Here is an 18,694-nt window from a genome sequence, read left to right as displayed (position 1 = left end):
ATTACAATGGTGATTATCTCTCCTTGATAATCTTTTGTGTGATCATTCCTTTCCTGCTCCTCTTTACTGTGATAACCAATTTGCTCTTCAAATAGCTGTCAATCCAACCTTTCATGAGCGCACCAAGCACATTGAACTTGATTGCCATTTGGTTCAAGAGAAACTTCAAGCCAACATCATTCATCTCATGCCTGTTCGTTATGTAGATCAGCTTGCCGATGTCTTCACCAAGGCCTTACATCCTAAGCCTTTTCATGACTTCATTTCCAAGCTTGGCATGATTAATATTCATGCTCCAACTTGCGGGGGGTGTTAGTCTCAAAATAATTTCTGTTTAATTGTTAATTAGTTGTAACTAATTTTGTTGGACTTTACACAGTATATTTATCATGTATGTATTACTTTGTTTTACTATCAATGAAAAATACATTTTTCATCTAGCATTTCCATTTTCGTTTGGTAACAATTTAAGAGTGGATAATCATTTTCCAACCGCAAATTATACTCAAGTATTTCTTTCCCCCTATTTTCATCTAAATTGAATAATTCAGATTTTTAAAAAAATCATATTTTTATCTTAAAATGAGTGGTCTTATTAATACAAGATCATGCCTGTCAAGTTCTTCGGGGTTGAACAATACGATTCTCCTTCCAAATGCATTAACAACCATTGGATGTGACAAATAGCTAACCTAAAAGGTGCAAAGTGAAAACAAAACTTGTTATTCTCGACCAAAAAAGCAAAAAAGAAAAAACTCAATTTCTTAATGTCTACGCGCGGTGTAGTGTTCGCGATCATATCAATTAATAATTGACGGAGCATATATGGTATTGAACATATATAGTACATCTATTAAAGTAGACAAATATTACATATTTCATGTTCATAATCAAAGAAGTTTTTAAAAGGGTTAAATTTTTTTTATTTCTTAATTTTACTCAAAGGGTCATTAGGGGCTCAAAATTTATATATGGATTAATTCCACTCCTCAATATTAAAGATTCCTTCTTTCATTATCCTAGCATTAACATTAAACACTTAACGTTCATTAATGATCAGTGAGTCTTACTATTTTTTTATGAAGTGAAATGTTATTTTTGCTCTTAAACTTTTATTTGAAGAGTTAGTAAGCTCCTTAAACTCAAATATTTTATAATATAAAATATTAAAAAATATAATGTGAGGCTCATTAAAGATCAACCAACAGTAAAAAAATGATAAGGTAATAAAAAATTTTAAAATTTATAAATATAATTACCTCACAATTAAATTTAAAGTTCCCAGTTATCGTTAACGTGCCATTGTTGTAATTAACAAGTGTTGTATATGTGCACTAAGCATGAGGTATAATTTCCATTATTATATGTTTCTCATTTAGCATTTGATTTGAGAACGATATTTAATAAATAAAATATGGTCTAAATATCAGATATAGAGTTCAAGCACACATTTGTCCGGTTTTTGTTGTCCAACCACAATTGCGGGCTCCTATTTCTTTTATTCTTTTTTGTTTTTTAATAACAAAAGTTAAAGATGGAAGCACTGATAGATAACAGACCATTCCACTTATCTCAGGATTGAAGAAGCACAAAAGCCCAAAACAATTGGGCTGAAGTTAGCCCATTAAATTTATATATAAGCTCTTTCCTCCGAATAACCGGTCTACTTGAGAGCCGCGGTTTCTCCCACCTCTCCTGTCCACCGAATTTCCTTGCATCCAAGCTTGCTTCACATGACCAATCCTGCTCAAACCGATCTTCACTACTTCTCGTAATCTCATTGCAAAAGTACTCATCAGCCCCTGGGCATGGACAGACGGTGGAAGAGCGCAAGAGTGACTCAATTCGTGCTGTGAATTAATTTACGTCTTAGTAGTTAAAGCTTATTGACAAAAATGTTTGTGGTGATGAATTCGAGATGCTCGATCAATTGCTCTAATGGCTATTACAACTCACCAACATCATGTCACGATCTGTAACGGATAAATGACTGAAAATATCTAACTCTTATCTTTCGCGTTTTCTGGAATGCAGCTTGCAAGATCAATTATTGCCAGGACATACAGGGATGACTTCAACAAATGCATTGTTATGACAGTCGCGATATAGTCAGACCATGCAGTGTCTTTAGCCTGGCATTGTCTGCCTCGGAGGTAATGTGGCCCAAAAATATAAGCGGACGAAGGAAGAAAATAAAGTTGATGGATTCTTAAGCCTCTTGCTAGATAGGTGGTTGCTTATCGATAATCTTTTTTTTTTTTTCTTTTGCTTGTTTGCTTAATTAGTAGTGCGTTGGACTATTGATACTCCCAAACATAGTACACTGATGAAGTGATGTGTATGCAACTGTGCATGCCTCTCTCTCTTTTAGTCAGCGAGCAAGACTGAGGAGTATGCTCCGAAGATTTGGTATGACTAATGCGTCTTCAACTTCCCGCCAAAGCGAGTAATATAGCCCTCGCTTGATTGATACCCAAATGCTGTGTTTCTTGTTAAATGCAAGTTACAATATTTCGTAAGGGTCCTTCTATAACAACCGAATAAAATTGAGCTCTACTCGAGATTGATCTAATCTCGTGCGATGCTAAATTTGGAAATAATGACATGCTAAGATACACACACACATATGGCTTGCTGAGTAAGTGGATTTATAATTTCATTTGCATTACAGACACACTGGGGGTTTGGAACTTATTGGCATGAAATAATTATCTTAAATAGATAGTCGACATATTTTATCTACTAAGAAAGAGCACTACTCTTTTTTGTTTTTCTTTGTTCCCTGATATCTTGGATGAGCAGGCTCACGTTCAAGACTGAAGACCCACCTTCTTCTACAGCTCTCTTAGCCATCTGTGCAAGCCTCATAGCCTTTCTTCTTCTTTCTTCACTTTCGTCTGTCTCATCCATCAACCTTTGTATTGCCGTCTGAATATCTTCTTTCTTCACCAGCACCCCTATTTTCTCTTCCTCGCCCCAGCTTACCGGGCTCTCCACCCCAACCCTCACCCCAATTCCCAATATTTGCACAACGAATTTCTCATTTAAAAACTGATCCCCGAATAATGGCCATGTTAGCATTGGCACACCAGCACATATTGCTTCTATAGTCGAGTTCCAACCAGAGTGCGTTATGAACCCTCCAATTGCCGTGTGTGACAATATTAGTACCTGAGGAGCCCAGCCTCGGATCAAAAGGCTCCTCCCTTTGGTCCTTTCCTCAAACCCATCTCCCTTAATCCAATTGTACAGTTCTTCTGAGTGACTTCCTCCCCTAATAATCCAAATGAATGGCCTGTTTGATGCTTCCAAAGCCAAACCAAGCTCTTTTAATTGCAAAGGAGTTAGATTGCACATGCTTCCAAGGCACACATAAATAACGGCCCTTGGTTTCTGCAAATCAAGCCAATCCGAGCATTTGTTCTCGTCAATTGAGGACTTGTTCCCTCTGTGAGCCTTATCCAAGTCATCCTTGTTGCTGAGTGAAACAGGGCCGATACACCATAGTTTATCCTTTCTTGCCTTCTTGTATTCTGTTGCATATGCTGGCTCCAAGTCTTCAAAAGAATTCATGATTGTCCCATAAGTGGCCATTTCAGCTTCAGACATTTTGCCGATAAACTCCTTCCAGCTCTCCTGTGGTCCTGGTAACTGGGCTTTGGTGATCTCAATTTTATCAGGCAAGCCAGGTATAACAAAGTATTCCCATTCTTCCTTGATGTTCTCAAAAACATTATGAATGCCGGTTTTGAGCATACATAGAAGACAGAAGCAACTTACTCCGTAAAAAGAAATCCTAGGAATATTATATTTGCTGGCGATGTTGGCTGTATATGGCAAACCCACATCAGAGATTATGCAGTTTGGTTGAGGTGTTAACTCCTGGAACACTTTTTCCGCAGGTTTCTGCAGGATGCTTAGCGACTCGTAGAAGCTCAAGCCCATGCCCAGTGAAGGTAGCATGTCAAAATTCTCACACCCATCTGGCATTCCAGCCTCTTCATATGGAAATTGAAGCTGCATTAATCGGATTGAAAGCCCAGCCGCCGAAAACCGAGCAAAAATTGTTGCGAAACGAGCTGCATTATGTGGCGTTGTGACCACAGTGACAATCACGTTATGGTGAGCCAAAATTCTGGCTACGTCAATCATGGGGTTCATGTGGCCAGGGGACATCAAGGGAAACAAGACGAAGTGAAGTTCAGATGCTGGGGAAGCCATTCCTTTCTTGTTAAGAGGCGGGATATGTGATATGCTTTATTGAATTCCTTTCAACTTGTTTATCTGCAAGAGGCTTTCTGGCTTGCTTCAAGTCCCTTTTCCGCCTAGATAAGCAAGTTGATCAAAGTCTAGCTCGTGGACGACTTTAGGACGATGAAGGCGCCAAAGTTGACCGGTTGACCCAAAGCTTGGAATCAAAAATTTATTTTGTATTCACTCTTCTTGAATTTCATTCAGTTAATGCAGATGCATTTTCTATTTCTAGAACATCTATGAAATTTCCTCAAATAAAGATTAGTACTAATTTTTTTACTTTAAAATTAATTAATTTATTTTAGAAAAACTATAAAATATATTTTTTATACTTAAATGATATATAGAACTTAAATATATGATATTTTAACATAAAATGACCTAAAACTTAAAATTAGTTAATATTTATTATATTTTATACATTTTTAAAAAATAAAAGTTGTTTATTTGGGTTTTCAGGCCAAGCCCCAACCCGATTGAGTTTGGTCCAAATTTTTTTGAATATGTTCGGGCTGAACATAAAAATACTATCTTTTTCAAATTTAACTTTAAATTTTTTTAGGCAAATTCAAGCTTGGCTTGAATTATCTTTTCTAAAGTTAGCACCTCTGATGATATCTCTAAGGAAGTGCCGCATGGTTACATCTTCTATGAGAAGTAAGTGATCTCTAATATAATCTATGTCCTTGTGAAGATGATGATCAGTGACATTATTTCGCTTTAACAGGGTTATGGCATCAGTAGAATCAGAGCAAATCCACAATTTAGTAAGATTGAGCTGCTAGCAAACTTCAAATCCAGTTCTAATGGCTAAAATTTCAGCATCAGTTACTCAACATGTACCCAGATTCTTGTGAAAACCCATAAGCCAGTTCCCGTTGCTGTCCGCATGACTCCCCTACAGGCTACTTGCTGGTTCCATACTGAACCATCTAAGTCTGCGCGAACGCAGCTGGGATTTTTGGTCACTACTTACCCGTTGGCGAGAAGCGTAGATGGCTAAGCTTTCAGTAATCTTGATTTGCTGCGTGTACTTTGCATGTAAACAGAATTTACAAGTGTTTATCTTAATAAGTATAGTTCTGTCCTTTTTTTTTTCTTTAGCTCTAGAAGTGTTTATCTTGATAAACTTAATTGAGCACAAACAAGTTTTTCCGCCAATCTCCTCATCCAGAATTAGTGAAATATGCAAAGTAGTGGACTAATTTGGTCAAGAGCAATTTGTGCTTCGAAAAACAGGAGACCATGATAGATAACCAGCTTCTTCACAACCATCAATCAATATCAAAACATGTACAAAAGCTATAAAAACCGTTTTAAAGTCGTGAACATATCTTCCTTCTTAAATTATGCTTGATGTCAAAATTGTCAATTACAAATTTAGAAGGCGTTTGGATAACATAAAATTTTTTGAAAGAATTACTCTAAGATCACAAACAACACACTTAAGAGACCATTAAATCCATGGACAGCTTCGCATAAAAAAGAAAAATAGCAAGCCAAGTTATTAAGGATCTCTTGATATTTAATTGTAAGGGATTTGTGTATAAGTTTTTTATTTAATAATTTTTTTAGATAGCTTATTCACAGAAAGCTTGTTCAGGTGGAATTTGAGTTTGTTTAATAACTTTGACTTTGATTAAAAAAAGGTATTTTTTTTAAAAGCCCGTTGACAAAAATTAAAAGCTGTTAAAAATTCAGTTTAGTAGATATGAGTTACTTTTATTGTTTTTAAAATTAGTTAGATAAATACATTTATCGAGACACCTTCGGTTGGGCCTAGCTAGTGTCCAATCCAAGCTAGAAGAGTTTTCTCTTGAATCTTGATAACATAGAAACGGGCGTCTGAGAGGGTAGTATGGGTTAATAATGACCCATAAAAAAGAATACATTTTGATTAGCCGATGGACATGTTCTAGAAAATATTAATTTGTTGGTAAAAAAAAAAGTCAATATCAATTATATTGCATTGTATTGTTTTCTTCGTGAGACATGCCCAAGAACAGTTTTTTGGTCGACATGCCCAGGATTTTTAGTCCAAGACATCACTTGCTAGAAGCATGATTACTTACACATTCAATAAAATGTCACTTTATATTGAACACAAGAATGGTGTGTAACTTTATTAACAATTTTGAAAAGGTTTATTAAAAATTTAATATTAATAAACCTTTTCAAAATTGTTAATAAAGTTACACACCATTCTTGTATTCAATATAAAGTGACAGGAAAAAATTAATATTAATTTTTATTTTTTAATTAAAATGTAACTCTATGATTCATAAAAGAATTTGGGGCTTTAGCAAATTTAGCCACTATTGTATGGCTAAATAAAATTAATAACTCACCTTTTTCTAAATTAAGATAATGACCATTTACTAATTTACCTTTGATACAATAGGTAAAACTATCCTTAAACATCATGATATCCTAATTCCTTTTTTTCACACTGGTTTTACTTTCACCCACCTGAAGACATGGTCATGACATTGCACTCTCGGTCACAACGGCGAAGAAACTGACGGTAGACAATGGAACAACTCACACCAATGGATAAACAAAGTTAAAGATTCAATTAGGAGACTACAAGAACACAAGGTGAGAAAGATTGAAAACTACAGATTCAGATTGAAAAATCACAAATGTGAGGTGAGGAAGTCCAAAACTGCAGCTTCTGCACAAAGCCACACTAAAGCTGCAGATCCAGGATAAGGAAATCCGGTCAAACTTTATTATAAAAGTCAGAGTTTAAGTGAGGGTTTCCTGATATTTTATTTGATCTGTTTTGAGAAAATGATTATGTTTTTTTCGTGTTACTAATTTGTGTCACCACATTATATATATACACAATTGTATATCAATTATAAATAAGTTTATGTCTGATTATCTGATTATATTGATCTACAATAGTATATCAGTTATATACTATTATATATCACTAATATGTAAGTCACATCAGTAAAAACTTACCAATTTATTTATCTTTGATATACAGCCATATATCAATGATATAGTATTGCAGATCAATAATGGAGTTTCTTTTTTAATATCTAATGTCTTCATAATATCTGGGAAAAACAGAGAGGGAGAGAGAGGAAAAGCTCTGTGATGAAGATAATAATCTAAGAAAATTACATCAAAAATTTTGATGAAGAGAAGCACCGTACAAGACATGAATATAATGATCCAAGAAAATTATATCTAAAAATTCGATGAAGAAAATATTCAAAGATGATAAATCAGAGAGGAAGCATACATAATATAATTTTTTATGATAAAAATGAAAGATTTAATCTACTAAAGATTAGTTAAATTAAATATATATTTTTAATAATAAATTTATTTTAAGGATAAAAAAGAAAAATACATCTAATTGATTTTATGAATGAATTATATTTTAAAATATTTAAAAACCTCATCCATAATTTATGAAAGTTATATTTTTTAAGGTCATTGAGCTAATTTTCTCAAAGAATTTTACATCATTATTAAAAATAAAATTTAAAAAAATTTTATGACGAAACTTAGTGACATACATGATTTTTTTTTTTTTTGTTGGTTGTTGGTAAATGTATCGAGTGTGAACGTGCCAATTAGTATCCTGATAAGTGATAACTGAACAATGGTCATCTCAATTCGGTCAGGCTTGCCTGGCAACCCAAACTTCGAAGTTTGTTTTGTATGATTCTGACGACACGTTGGACCAAACTTCATGAAGGCGACCATTGTGCATACACCTGAGACAGAACATGCAGTTTCGTTCCCGGAAAAGAATTTCTGGGATGTTAAATTTGTCTGCGATGTAGGATATGTAAGGCAAACACATATCAGAGATTAATATAAATATTATTGAATAACAATATATGAAATCCTTTTCTAAAATTGGACCATAGCAAAGAGCCCCTTGCTTCTGGAAAGTAATGCCCTGACCCCCGATATTATACCAGATGACATTGAAGTTTCTTTTCCCTCCTTTAAATTATGTAATATTAATTATATTTGTAAATAATTAAATTTCACGTATTATCATTCAATAACATGAAGACATTTTTTATTACTAAATTTTTTATTTCACTACAGAGCTATAGCATCAATCTACACAAGTTTCGATGGTAAACATGATATTCTAATGTTGGTTAAGAGAGAAATTAAAAAAAATCTACATTCTGCTAAACTTCTATCGAGATAATTTAGAAGTTGACAATCTCTAAAATATCTGTATTCTGTATAAGTACACATTTTACGTGAATTATCAATATCACTATTTAATACAATCAATGTCAATACATAATAAAATTAAAGACGACTTTGCTGTTCAGCCACTTTTATAACATTGAGAAGCACCTGTTAAAAAATAAAGATCAGATTCATTCATTTTTAATAAATATTAATTTGTTTATTCCATGGCAATTAATTATTTTCAAGTTTAACCCTTCCCAAACGGGAAGCTGAATTGTAATACTTCAAGAAAGCACCAATATCTATATACATCCCTTCAGCACGTCAAGCCTGTTATACATCATTAATGTACAATGAAAATAAAAATAAAGTGGGAGAAAAATGGCATTTACAACAAAAGACGGAAAATAATTAAAACAAAAATGATCTGAGTAACTGATGTACGTACACACCACACCAAACACATTAGCCAACGGTGCCCAGAGGATGCTGCAAATAAGCAGAATCAATCTCTTCCATAAAAAAACACTCTAGTTCAAGGCCCATCATGATTCTTGACAATTCATCCATCTCCTTTTAACTGCTGGTAGACTCTGGATCATGTCTCCTCCGTGCCGAGTCCACTCGATCTAGCCGAGTCAAGGACAATGAACAAGAATTAGAGGATTTTAGTAACAAGCCCAGAGCAGCAGAACACGTTGCTCTGACAACTTCAGCCGGCGATCGACTCATTTTGCCCACCAGCATCCCAAATACCTGAAGGAAAATACATCATGTAAAATTTCATCTATTGCTGTGATGCTCCAAAATCGCAACAAAACTACTCCCACCCTCTCCTATTATAAGGTGGACTTTTTCGATGATCTACACTTCAATTTAGAAGGAATTTTGCGGAATGTTAAGAGTAATTAATGTTATTATGACAAAAATGCCCCTGAGAAGAAAGTAATGAAAGGTCACAATGAGAGTCCATTGCATTAATTCGAGGGACGGAGTGATAGATACCTGTGTATGGTAGAGAGTTAAGACATGAGGGTCGTCTGATAGAGAGAGTATGCTGCTGGAGAAGTATACAGCATTTGCCTGAATTATTGGCCATGGGGCATCAAAAGCCTGCCTCATCAAGCAAGTAAACCGTTAAATTTTGCAAAGTCCTAGATCTGAGTAATATACTTGATCTTTGGGCTCATAAAGCAGGCTAAGTCTGAAACCAGAAAAAATTATAGAGCATCCCCTGATAAAAGTATAAGCATTGCTTAGACCTAATAAACAAAACAAGATTAATTCACTGTCACAAAGAAAGGGCGTGTGCTGGTTCATTTATTTTTATTACCTAGCTATGATCTAAGGCAGAATAAGTTGAATGATTTTTTTTTTTTTTTTAAATAACATAGTAAATATAAGAACCTGAACTGTTGATGCCATATATGTGTCAACTCTGGAGGGAAGATAATGGATAAAATGTTTGGCAATGTCTCTGAGGAAGTCCTCATAGTTACTTCTGAAAACATAAAAAGGCAGCCAGGCGTCATATTCTTCCTTATGAAGAAATATTCCTTGAATTATTTAAAATTAAGTTGAGAACTGTTTAAACCATACCGGTGATCAGAAAGGAAACTGTGCGTGTTCACCGGTGCAAGCAACCCTTCACCATCCATCATTGAGCAAACCCGCTTCAGGGTTATCTGTCAATTAATATATTTGAAAACAAAAATTTCATAACAAATGTTTCTCCAAAACTCCAATTAATGAAAATTCAAGAATATAAAAGCTGATTACCCGACAGGCCTGCCTCACACTAACATCCTCGTCATGCAGATGCAAAACAACATGAGGAACCGCAGCATGTACCTTTAAAATAATCATCAACTTAAAACTACTGATAAATTTGTTATAAGATGAGTAAAATAAAATAGATTTGTAATTTTTGCAGATCTGGCAATTTAACGTGTATACCAACAAAATTTCTCTTAAACGTTTGATTTTTCATCACATATTTATAAACAAGAACAGGTACAGAGCAAGCATCTTTAAACAGATCATACGAAGAAACCATGATAGTACTATTCTTTTCCTTCAGTTTTGATTTCTCCTGAATTTCAACATTGCCAAACGTTGTGCTTTAGCGGGTGAATTTAACTCAGAAACAATGAGCTTCTTTCATATTAACTTAAGCTTATGTTTAACCCTCTATTGCTTACTGCTAGACTAGCAATACACAGAATTCAAGGAAAGAGTCATGCTACTTATGACCTGTAAATAATACAATTTGACATGAATTTTATAGTTAAAAATTTTACAATATATATTGATTGTTCCCAACGTATCTGCATAACAAAATCTTTAAATGGGTAGTTTACGCTGAAGACACAGAAAAATCCAATATAAACAAGTCAAGCTCGCTGCCATATAAAATTGTCTACCCCCATGAAGCACATAGAACAGTTGGATTCTGTGAATGAGATTGAGATCTTTGACGAAGGTAATGAGAAATGTCAGAAAGTTCAAACTTTGGCAGTGATGCAGAGGAAAATGCTATGATAAACAGCCTAGAAGCAACAAATCTTATTTTGTGCTTTTCTTCATCCTCTTGCTTCATAACATGGAAAATCATTCGATTTAATACAAGTAAACGGGGCCAGTTGAGTTTGAAAATGATTTTTGGGCCTTTCAGCACAGGCAACAAAGTGATCAAATTTCTGGGTCAACCATCATGTTGGCAGCCCCAAACCATTCAAACGAGAAAACATTACATTCAATGTTTTTGTAACAACATTATTTTTATCAATATCACTTTCGTTTTTTCCCTGCCCTGTTGCCGGTCAATAGTACTTAAGGAAGTGTTTTTAATTGTAGCAGACAACATGAGTGAAAGAGCATTAATCAAGAAAAGATTATCAAACACTATATGTCCATCCTACAAATGTACAAGTATGACAACTATAAACTGCATAAAATAATTCGGATAATGTTTCACTTGTAGAATTTATACATTCATAGTAACATGCCTGCTCAAGAAACGCCTCCCTTTGTGCTCCCATTCCATAACTGCTAAGCACTCCAAACGCTGCAAAAGAACTAGCTCGCATCTTTGCATTCATGCTTGCCTATTTTTAGGAATTTATTATTAAACACAGTTTATGCTAAATTGGTAAGTATATCACAAATGGCATTAAGAGATTCAATATCAGCTTTGACTTCAATAAGACAAATAAAAACAAATGATGTATTTCTGCCCATAATATGGTGACCACATGGCTTCTTGGCCAGAACAAGAATAACAATCAAAACTCGAATGGCCGACTATCTACTTGAATAATACATAAATTTCCTATAGACTATGTTGACCATTGTCAGAAAGGCCATTCAAAAAACAAAACATAGGAAAAAACTTTACAAACAGAAACCTAGCTAACATTCTGAAAAGAAAAATAGAAATGCATAAGCTTACCTTACAATCGTACAACTCATATTTACATAAGATTACAATATCCTATAAAGATTATGATATTTTCATACGTCCCAATTGCTTGACATCTTTCTAGCAGTACAATATTGACTACCAAGGGCTTCCAGGAAGCTAACATCCATCTTCTAAATGACGAGCAGAGGCATGCATTATTATGCAACATTTTAACTAACATGAGACATCTTTTTTTTTTTATACAGTTTTATACTATTACAAATCTTTTGAAAATATCCCACAAACACTATCTTAATACACTATTGAATATTAATCAAAGAAAGAAAGAAAGAAAATAAATGTTCAATAGCATGTCACTAAATCCTACACTTAAATCCTTTACGTAAGACATCCTGTGGCATATTTTCCACTAATGGACACCACCAGATAAAACCATGAGAGTAAAAAGGGGAAATTTAGAAATATAGAAATCTAGTCATCTTCATGCTACAGCCGAAATGATCTAGTGCAAAATTTTCAGCTACACGTTCACAGGAGCTGAATATCAGATACATCACTGTACTGATCAAAGCAACAAATAAAAACTCATTTTACAATGACAAACCTGAAGATTTCGAAGCCGCACTGCAAGATTAAGCAAAATGGGCTCAACTGCATCATTAGGTGAAGACTCAAGGATCTACACAGGCCAAAAGCAATAAGTAAATAACTGAATTCTACAGTAAACAAGAAAACCACGCACAGGATAAAGAAGCTTAACCATCAGCAAGCATGATACAGCAGTTAATTGCACAGATTCATCTGAATCATCCAGCAGAGCTAATATGACCCCTAAAACTTGAGTTGCATACTCCAGAATATTAATCGACGGAATCTGCAATTTGATGTTAGAAGAAACCATACTTAAAAGAGATCCCAAAGAGAATCTACAGAAATGATGGTCAAATGGCAGATTATGTATTTAGAAGAAAAACATGACACCTTTATTAGCCCTCTCAAACATAAACGTCGAACAGTTGAAGATTCATCAAATACATGCTGACACAAAACCTCAATCATGTGCCCCAGGAATGATTTAACTCCGCTGCTGTATCAATGGTGAGATGAACCAATAAGAATTTCAAGAGGATACAACTGATTATTTATACAACAAAACAGAATGAGAAAATATCTAATAATTAATTATAAATGCAAGCTCACGTATAACTTCAAAGCTATCTCAAACAAGATAACAAGGAACCCCAAAAAAAAAAAATCTCTAAAAGAAAATTAAGAAGCCAATAGCATCTGTAAATGATCGAAAAATTAGAAGAAGAGGAAGAAGAAGAAGAAGAAGAAGAAGAAGAAGAAGAAGAAGAAGGATAATTATACATTTACTTGCCTTTCGCACTAAATGTATTTCTATACTTAAGATATAACAACACATATGATTACAGATACACCAAAAATTAACCTCAAGCAGATAGATGAGATCTGTCACTTCTAACTGGAATTTAATATGATGGCAATGACAGCCTCAAATTTCTTAACGACTGCTTTCCTAGGACGATGTTGAGAACTCAGGCAAAGATGTTAACAGCATCATTTTGGTGAAGGTTCAGAACAGGAGTGCAGAATGGGATTGCAAGTAAACTAGCAAAGTATCCAGGTGCTTGCCAAACTGAATAACTTCTTTTTTCAATAAATACTTTTAACCATGCAAGACTCATTTCTTTAACTAAATATACACATGATTCGTGGTTAAATCTGGCCCCAGGTGGGATTCAAACATGAACGTTCAGTAATGAAGACGACTCAAGTAACACATTATAGGCATCCCTAACCCATCATGTGGAAAGAATACTTTCCTTTAATAACACATTCACATCCTATCAATATCAATATTCAATACAAAATTTAAGATCTATAGAAAGTTGTCTTATTCATAAGTCAAATAATTCAACTCATTTGTTAGACTCCGTGAAATACATAAAGGCCCATCTCATTCATAAAAAATCATTGCATCCCCTTGAAAGTTTATATAATTCTAATGATCTAGTTAACAAAAATGCTGTTGCAAACATTAGTTAATAGGAAACAATTTCAAAATAGGGCAGAGACATCAATTTAACAAATCATTTCAATATAAATTAAGGGCACCAAATCAAAGGTATTATTCCATACACACCTGTAGCAAATAAATTCTGACAATGCTGCCGCTGCAGCTTCCCGATGGTATTTATGGAGTCGATCCAATGATTTTGTCAAAAATAGACAAATACTTTGTATCTAACATTTCAACCATACAAGAAAACTTGTCAACACATCTAATTGAGGACAAGAAACAGACTATAAAGGCTACAGAGGATGTTGGTTATTTTGGAAAATGAATGTTGAGAAAAAATAAGGAGGCTATAGAGGTTGTAGTGGAAGAGATTTCTTTTCTTTTTTTTTTTTTATCGAGCCACTTAATCAATTATTTTTACATTCTCATGAAATCTGACTTCGAAGAAAAATCTACTTTATATCAACAATATTCAATAAAGATTAAATATATATTTAAATTTTAAAAAAAATTCAAATCCTAACAACGACTTTGACCATGTATTCCCAATAAATAGCAACAATAAAATCTTGACAGCTTCATGAGTTATCCAACACTCCTCCTTGACTCTGGAGTTGTATATTCCAGGCTTTTGACCCAGGAAACCAAATCCAGCCTTTGGAAGTTCTATTGCTTCATATGCTGTCACCAGTTGCTTATTAAACTTTGGGTGCCAAACTTTTTGGTCATTATAGTTTGATAGTCATCCATAAATTTGGTTCCATATTATTTGCCAAATATCTTCTTTTGATTCATTGGAGTGGCAATTGGATCACATTCTTCTATGTTGAGGACTTTGCATATTTTTCCTTCTCTCTCTGTCCTTGAAGAGAAAAAAATCTTCAGGTTGCTCCGTGAAAATTTCTCCTTTGTATACTGGAACTGACTCCTCTCACCATATCCAAGGCAAAGCTTTTGCCTTACATGTGAACTTTGAACAATTCTTTGCTTTCTTTATCTTTAATCACGAAATTTTGTCTTCAAAGAACACTTTGCATCCTTTTTCTACTAATTAAGAAACACTCAAAAGATTGAAAACTTTAAGAAACATAGAAAACATCATAAATTAGTTTCAAACTTGTGCAGCCTTTGATGGCCAATGTTCCTTTGTCTTTCATGTTAGTAGAAGCACGACTTCAAATGCTTGCTCTAGAGATAGTACTTGCGTCAAGCTCTCTGAAGAGTTCAAGATTTTAAGTCTTTGTACAACCACCATCTATAAGCCAGCTTTCTGTAGAGTTGTTGATAGAAAAGCATGATACCACACAAAACTCTTCTGGCTGATCTACAAAAGCTTTGGCTTCTACTTGGTGCTGTTGAGTCATGCACATCTTTTCCTAATTGACCACACTTGTAACATCCCGCATCCAGCTTCCACAAGCATTTGTTTTGGGGGTGATTGGTTTCTTTGATGAGGAGAAGGAGGAAAGGCTTGAGTGTTGTTGCTTTGGCTTTATTTTTGTTGTTTCTAATTTTCTTGTTCTTGCCACCAGTGTTATATGATTTGGCTCGTACAGACCCTACCTCATAAGTCTCCCCTGTTCTTATGCCAACAACGCATTCAACAATTATACCACTGTAATGCCTGACAAATCATCTGAGCTTTCCAGAAATGAGATCATAACTCAAATCTTTATGGTATTGCGACTAGGTTCTTTTGAACTAATTTAAAATTAGAAACATCAGCATCAAGAAGTCTTGCGTTGACAACGTCAAGAAGCTTGTCAAACTTGAATTTTTTTTTTAATTAATTCATCTCTTGCATCTCAAACTCTCAGACAAAATTCAGCATGAAGAAACAACTGCAAACAAATTTGCCCTTGCTGTTAACTTTCTTTGCTTGGACTAGTGGTCAAACAAAGAATTTTCCTATAAAGATTGGACTACATCAGGGATCATCTCTGAGTCCTTATTTGTTCAACTTGATTTTAAATGTTTTGACGGAACATATTCAAGAGGAAATCCCGAAATGTATGCTCTTCGCGGATGATATAGTTCTTATAGCAGAGACAAGAGAAGAGGTTAATTGCAAACTTGAGTTATGGAGGAGGACATTGGAGTCGAAAGGTTTTCGTCTGAGTAGAAGTAAGAAGGAATATTTATATTGTAAATTTGATAAAGGACTATTCGAAAATAATTTGGAAGTGAAATTGGGAGATCAAATTATACCTCAAGTGGAAAAGTTTAGATATTTGGGAGCCATTATTCAAAATGATGGCGAAATCAGTGGAGATATTTCACATAAAATTCAAGCTGGGTGGTTTAATTGGAGAAAAGCTAAAGGAGTTATTTGTGACCGTAAGGTGCCTAATAAACTTAAAGGAAAGTTTTATCGCACTGCTATCAAACCGGCAACGTTATATAGTAGTGAATGCTGGGCTCTAACGGGACAGCAAGAGCATAAAGTTAGAGTAGCAGAGATGAGAATGTTACGATGGATGTGCGGACATACACGTAAAGATAAAATTCGAAATGAGCACATACGCGAAAAAGTGAGGGTGGCACCTATTGAGGAAAAAATGGTAGAAAATCGGTTGCGATGGTTTGGGCATGTACAAAGAAGACCAAGGGAGGCACCAGTGAGAATAGTGAAGCATATAACTTTGAGTCCGATTAAGAGAGGTAAAGGAAGGCCTAAGAGAACTAGGGGTGAGCATCGGTCGGTTCGGTTCGGTTCGGTTCCAAAATATGCAGAACCGATCGATCGAATAACACTGAAAATGAAAACCGAATCGAATCGAATAAGCCAACCGAACCGAACAAGGACCGAATCGAAATTTGATAATTCGGTTCGGTCGGTTAATTCGGTTTTTTCGGTTTCGTTTTTGACTATTAAAATTGGGCCCATTTTTTAAATATTAAAACAAACAACACTATAAAATTAGGCCTTTTTTTTATTTATTTTTTTAATATAAGCCCATTCTAATTACACCCATATGATATAAAATTCAAATATTATAAAGGCATGGATAATCAAATAAACAACCACAAATAAACACCGATGATCAAATAATGACCCCATAATCCAGTCACAACACCTACTAATGAGAGTGACTGATTGAAATGGGGTTTCAAGTGATGTAATTATTTTTTATTCTTTATTAAAATAAAAAATAAAAATAAAAATAAAAATAATTTATAAATTAAATATAATTTATAAATTAATAAATTATATGTAATTCGGTCGGTTCGGTCTATTCGATTTTAAATTTTACTAACCGAATCGAACCGATCAACCGAAATATTTAAAATAAAAAAATCGAATCGAACCGAAAAATCAAATAGACCGAATCAAATAGACAAAATTCGATTCGGTTCGGTTCGATTTTCGGTTTCGGTTCGGTTTTGCTCACCCCTAAAGAGAACACTCTTGGGAGTTGTTGAACGCGATCTCTTAATTAATAATATTCCTAAAAGCTTGATAAATGATAGAGCACAATGGCGTCTTGCAATCCATGTAGCCGACCCCACCTAGTGGGATAAAGGCTTGTTGTTGTTGTTGTTGTTAACTTTCTTTGCTTCATCTCCAAATGATTTTTTTTCTTAAATTTGTGCAATGGTTTAATTTACTGGCAACAATGAAATGTCACATTCCTTTTCAACAGCTTCCCACAGATCATTAGCATCAAGATATACTTCCATTCTAACAGCCCACACTTGATATTTTGTCCCATCAAACACCCTAGATGCTTCATTCCACAGGTTGTTGGCTTTTCTATTTGTGCAGGGGGAAGTTATAGAGTTCTGGATCTAGGTTTTCTCTATTCACTCAATCTCACAGGTAACTCAAGAAACATGATCCAATAAAAATGTTAGCCATTTCCAAAATACAGCGTTGAGAAAGAAAATAAAGAATGAGACTACAGAGTTTTTCTTGGAAGCGAGTTTTTAAAAAAAAAAATTAAGCTATTTAAACAATTATTTATAAATTCTTGTTAAAGCTAACTTGCAAAAAATTCTACTCAACATCAGATAAAGATTAAATAAAATATTTAAATCTTAACAAATAAAATATTCAAATCCTAAAGACAGTCTTGATAATTTATTCCTTAAAAATAGAAAAAGTATAATCGTGACAGCTTCATGAGTCACAGTATCCAACAATTCTATTACCTATTTTCACGTTAGGATTGCCTGTGTAGTAAGTAGTGTCCTCTGTGAATTAGGGTTACTTGAGTCACCTATATGATATATATATATATATATATATAAATGGGAATACAGGCCAACCCATGGGTTGCGGGTTGGCCTATCATGGGCTGCTAAATCAGCTTGCCTTTTGGCCCAATCTGCTATAGGTGAGCTGGCTATAGGCTATATCAGTTGTGGCCTCTGTGAATTAGGATTGTCTGAATCACCTGTATTAGGCCCACTACCTGCTCTGGAGATTTAAACTTTTATCCCTGGCATTGAATATCAGGTTTATCTTGTTACTTCTCCCAGGTGCCCGTGTCCCTTCTACATCGCCTAGTTAAGTTGTTAAGCAAGATCAAATAGCATACATAATACCTCTTTTGGCCTCTTTATAGATATGCAGCCAGCTATGTCTCCAATGAGATTAACCCAACTCTCATTCTCGGACAGTCCTCCATCTCTAGCCAAGATCTGGATAGATAAATCATTTTACTACAGCTTTGTTCCCAAGACTGTATTTTCCATCCCTAAAGGAGAAAATTTAAAGCATGTCTACCTTGCCCATCTCAAGGTCACCAACACATTCACAGAATGCTTGAAACGCAGTAAGAAGACACCTA

The 18,694-nt window shown here is 34.4% G+C and overlaps 2 protein-coding genes across 6 annotated transcripts in view; both read right to left on the bottom strand.

Moving 5' to 3' along the window:
* Nucleotides 1-2,531: 2,531 nt before the first annotated feature.
* Nucleotides 2,532-4,276, bottom strand: LOC129308623 (UDP-glycosyltransferase 73C5-like). Its single transcript, XM_054949868.1, has one exon. It carries the CDS (start codon nucleotides 4,219-4,221, stop codon nucleotides 2,743-2,745), a length of 1,479 nt encoding a protein of 492 aa, XP_054805843.1. The 5' UTR covers nucleotides 4,222-4,276; the 3' UTR covers nucleotides 2,532-2,742.
* A 4,392-nt stretch (nucleotides 4,277-8,668) lies between these two features.
* Nucleotides 8,669-18,694, bottom strand: part of LOC129322416 (protein SHOOT GRAVITROPISM 6-like) — a 31,580-nt gene continuing 21,554 nt past the window's right edge. For 3 of the 5 annotated variants that reach the window (XM_054968747.1, XM_054968759.1, XM_054968765.1), the window contains 12 exons: nucleotides 18,631-18,691; nucleotides 18,450-18,545; nucleotides 14,025-14,125; nucleotides 12,839-12,944; nucleotides 12,618-12,731; nucleotides 12,462-12,536; nucleotides 11,442-11,540; nucleotides 10,213-10,284; nucleotides 10,033-10,118; nucleotides 9,841-9,934; nucleotides 9,439-9,546; nucleotides 8,669-9,189 (listed from right to left, as the gene is read on the bottom strand). In XM_054968747.1, coding sequence (XP_054824722.1) covers nucleotides 9,010-9,189; nucleotides 9,439-9,546; nucleotides 9,841-9,934; nucleotides 10,033-10,118; nucleotides 10,213-10,284; nucleotides 11,442-11,540; nucleotides 12,462-12,536; nucleotides 12,618-12,731; nucleotides 12,839-12,944; nucleotides 14,025-14,125; nucleotides 18,450-18,545; nucleotides 18,631-18,691 — 1,192 coding nt within the window. In that variant the 3' untranslated portion in view covers nucleotides 8,669-9,009. Of the gene's footprint in view, nucleotides 9,190-9,438; nucleotides 9,668-9,840; nucleotides 9,935-10,032; nucleotides 10,119-10,212; nucleotides 10,285-11,441; nucleotides 11,541-12,461; nucleotides 12,537-12,617; nucleotides 12,732-12,838; nucleotides 12,945-14,024; nucleotides 14,126-18,449; nucleotides 18,546-18,630; nucleotides 18,692-18,694 lie in introns of all 5 variants that reach the window. The other 2 variants (XM_054968754.1, XR_008596260.1) reach the window with 2 other exon arrangements.

This window comes from Prosopis cineraria, unplaced genomic scaffold, assembly GCF_029017545.1.
Source record: "Prosopis cineraria cultivar Desert tree isolate PC_DT_omini unplaced genomic scaffold, ASM2901754v1 PC1, whole genome shotgun sequence".
Taxonomy (NCBI): Eukaryota; Viridiplantae; Streptophyta; class Magnoliopsida; order Fabales; family Fabaceae; genus Prosopis; species Prosopis cineraria.
Note: the sequence above shows the minus strand (reverse complement) of the source record. Positions and strands in the feature narration are given on the sequence as shown.

Bases quoted from the DNA above. Each gene is read 5' to 3' on its own strand.
- LOC129308623 (XM_054949868.1), bottom strand. From the start codon at position 4,221: ATGGCTTCCCCAGCATCTGAACTTCACTTCGTCTTGTTTCCCTTGATG.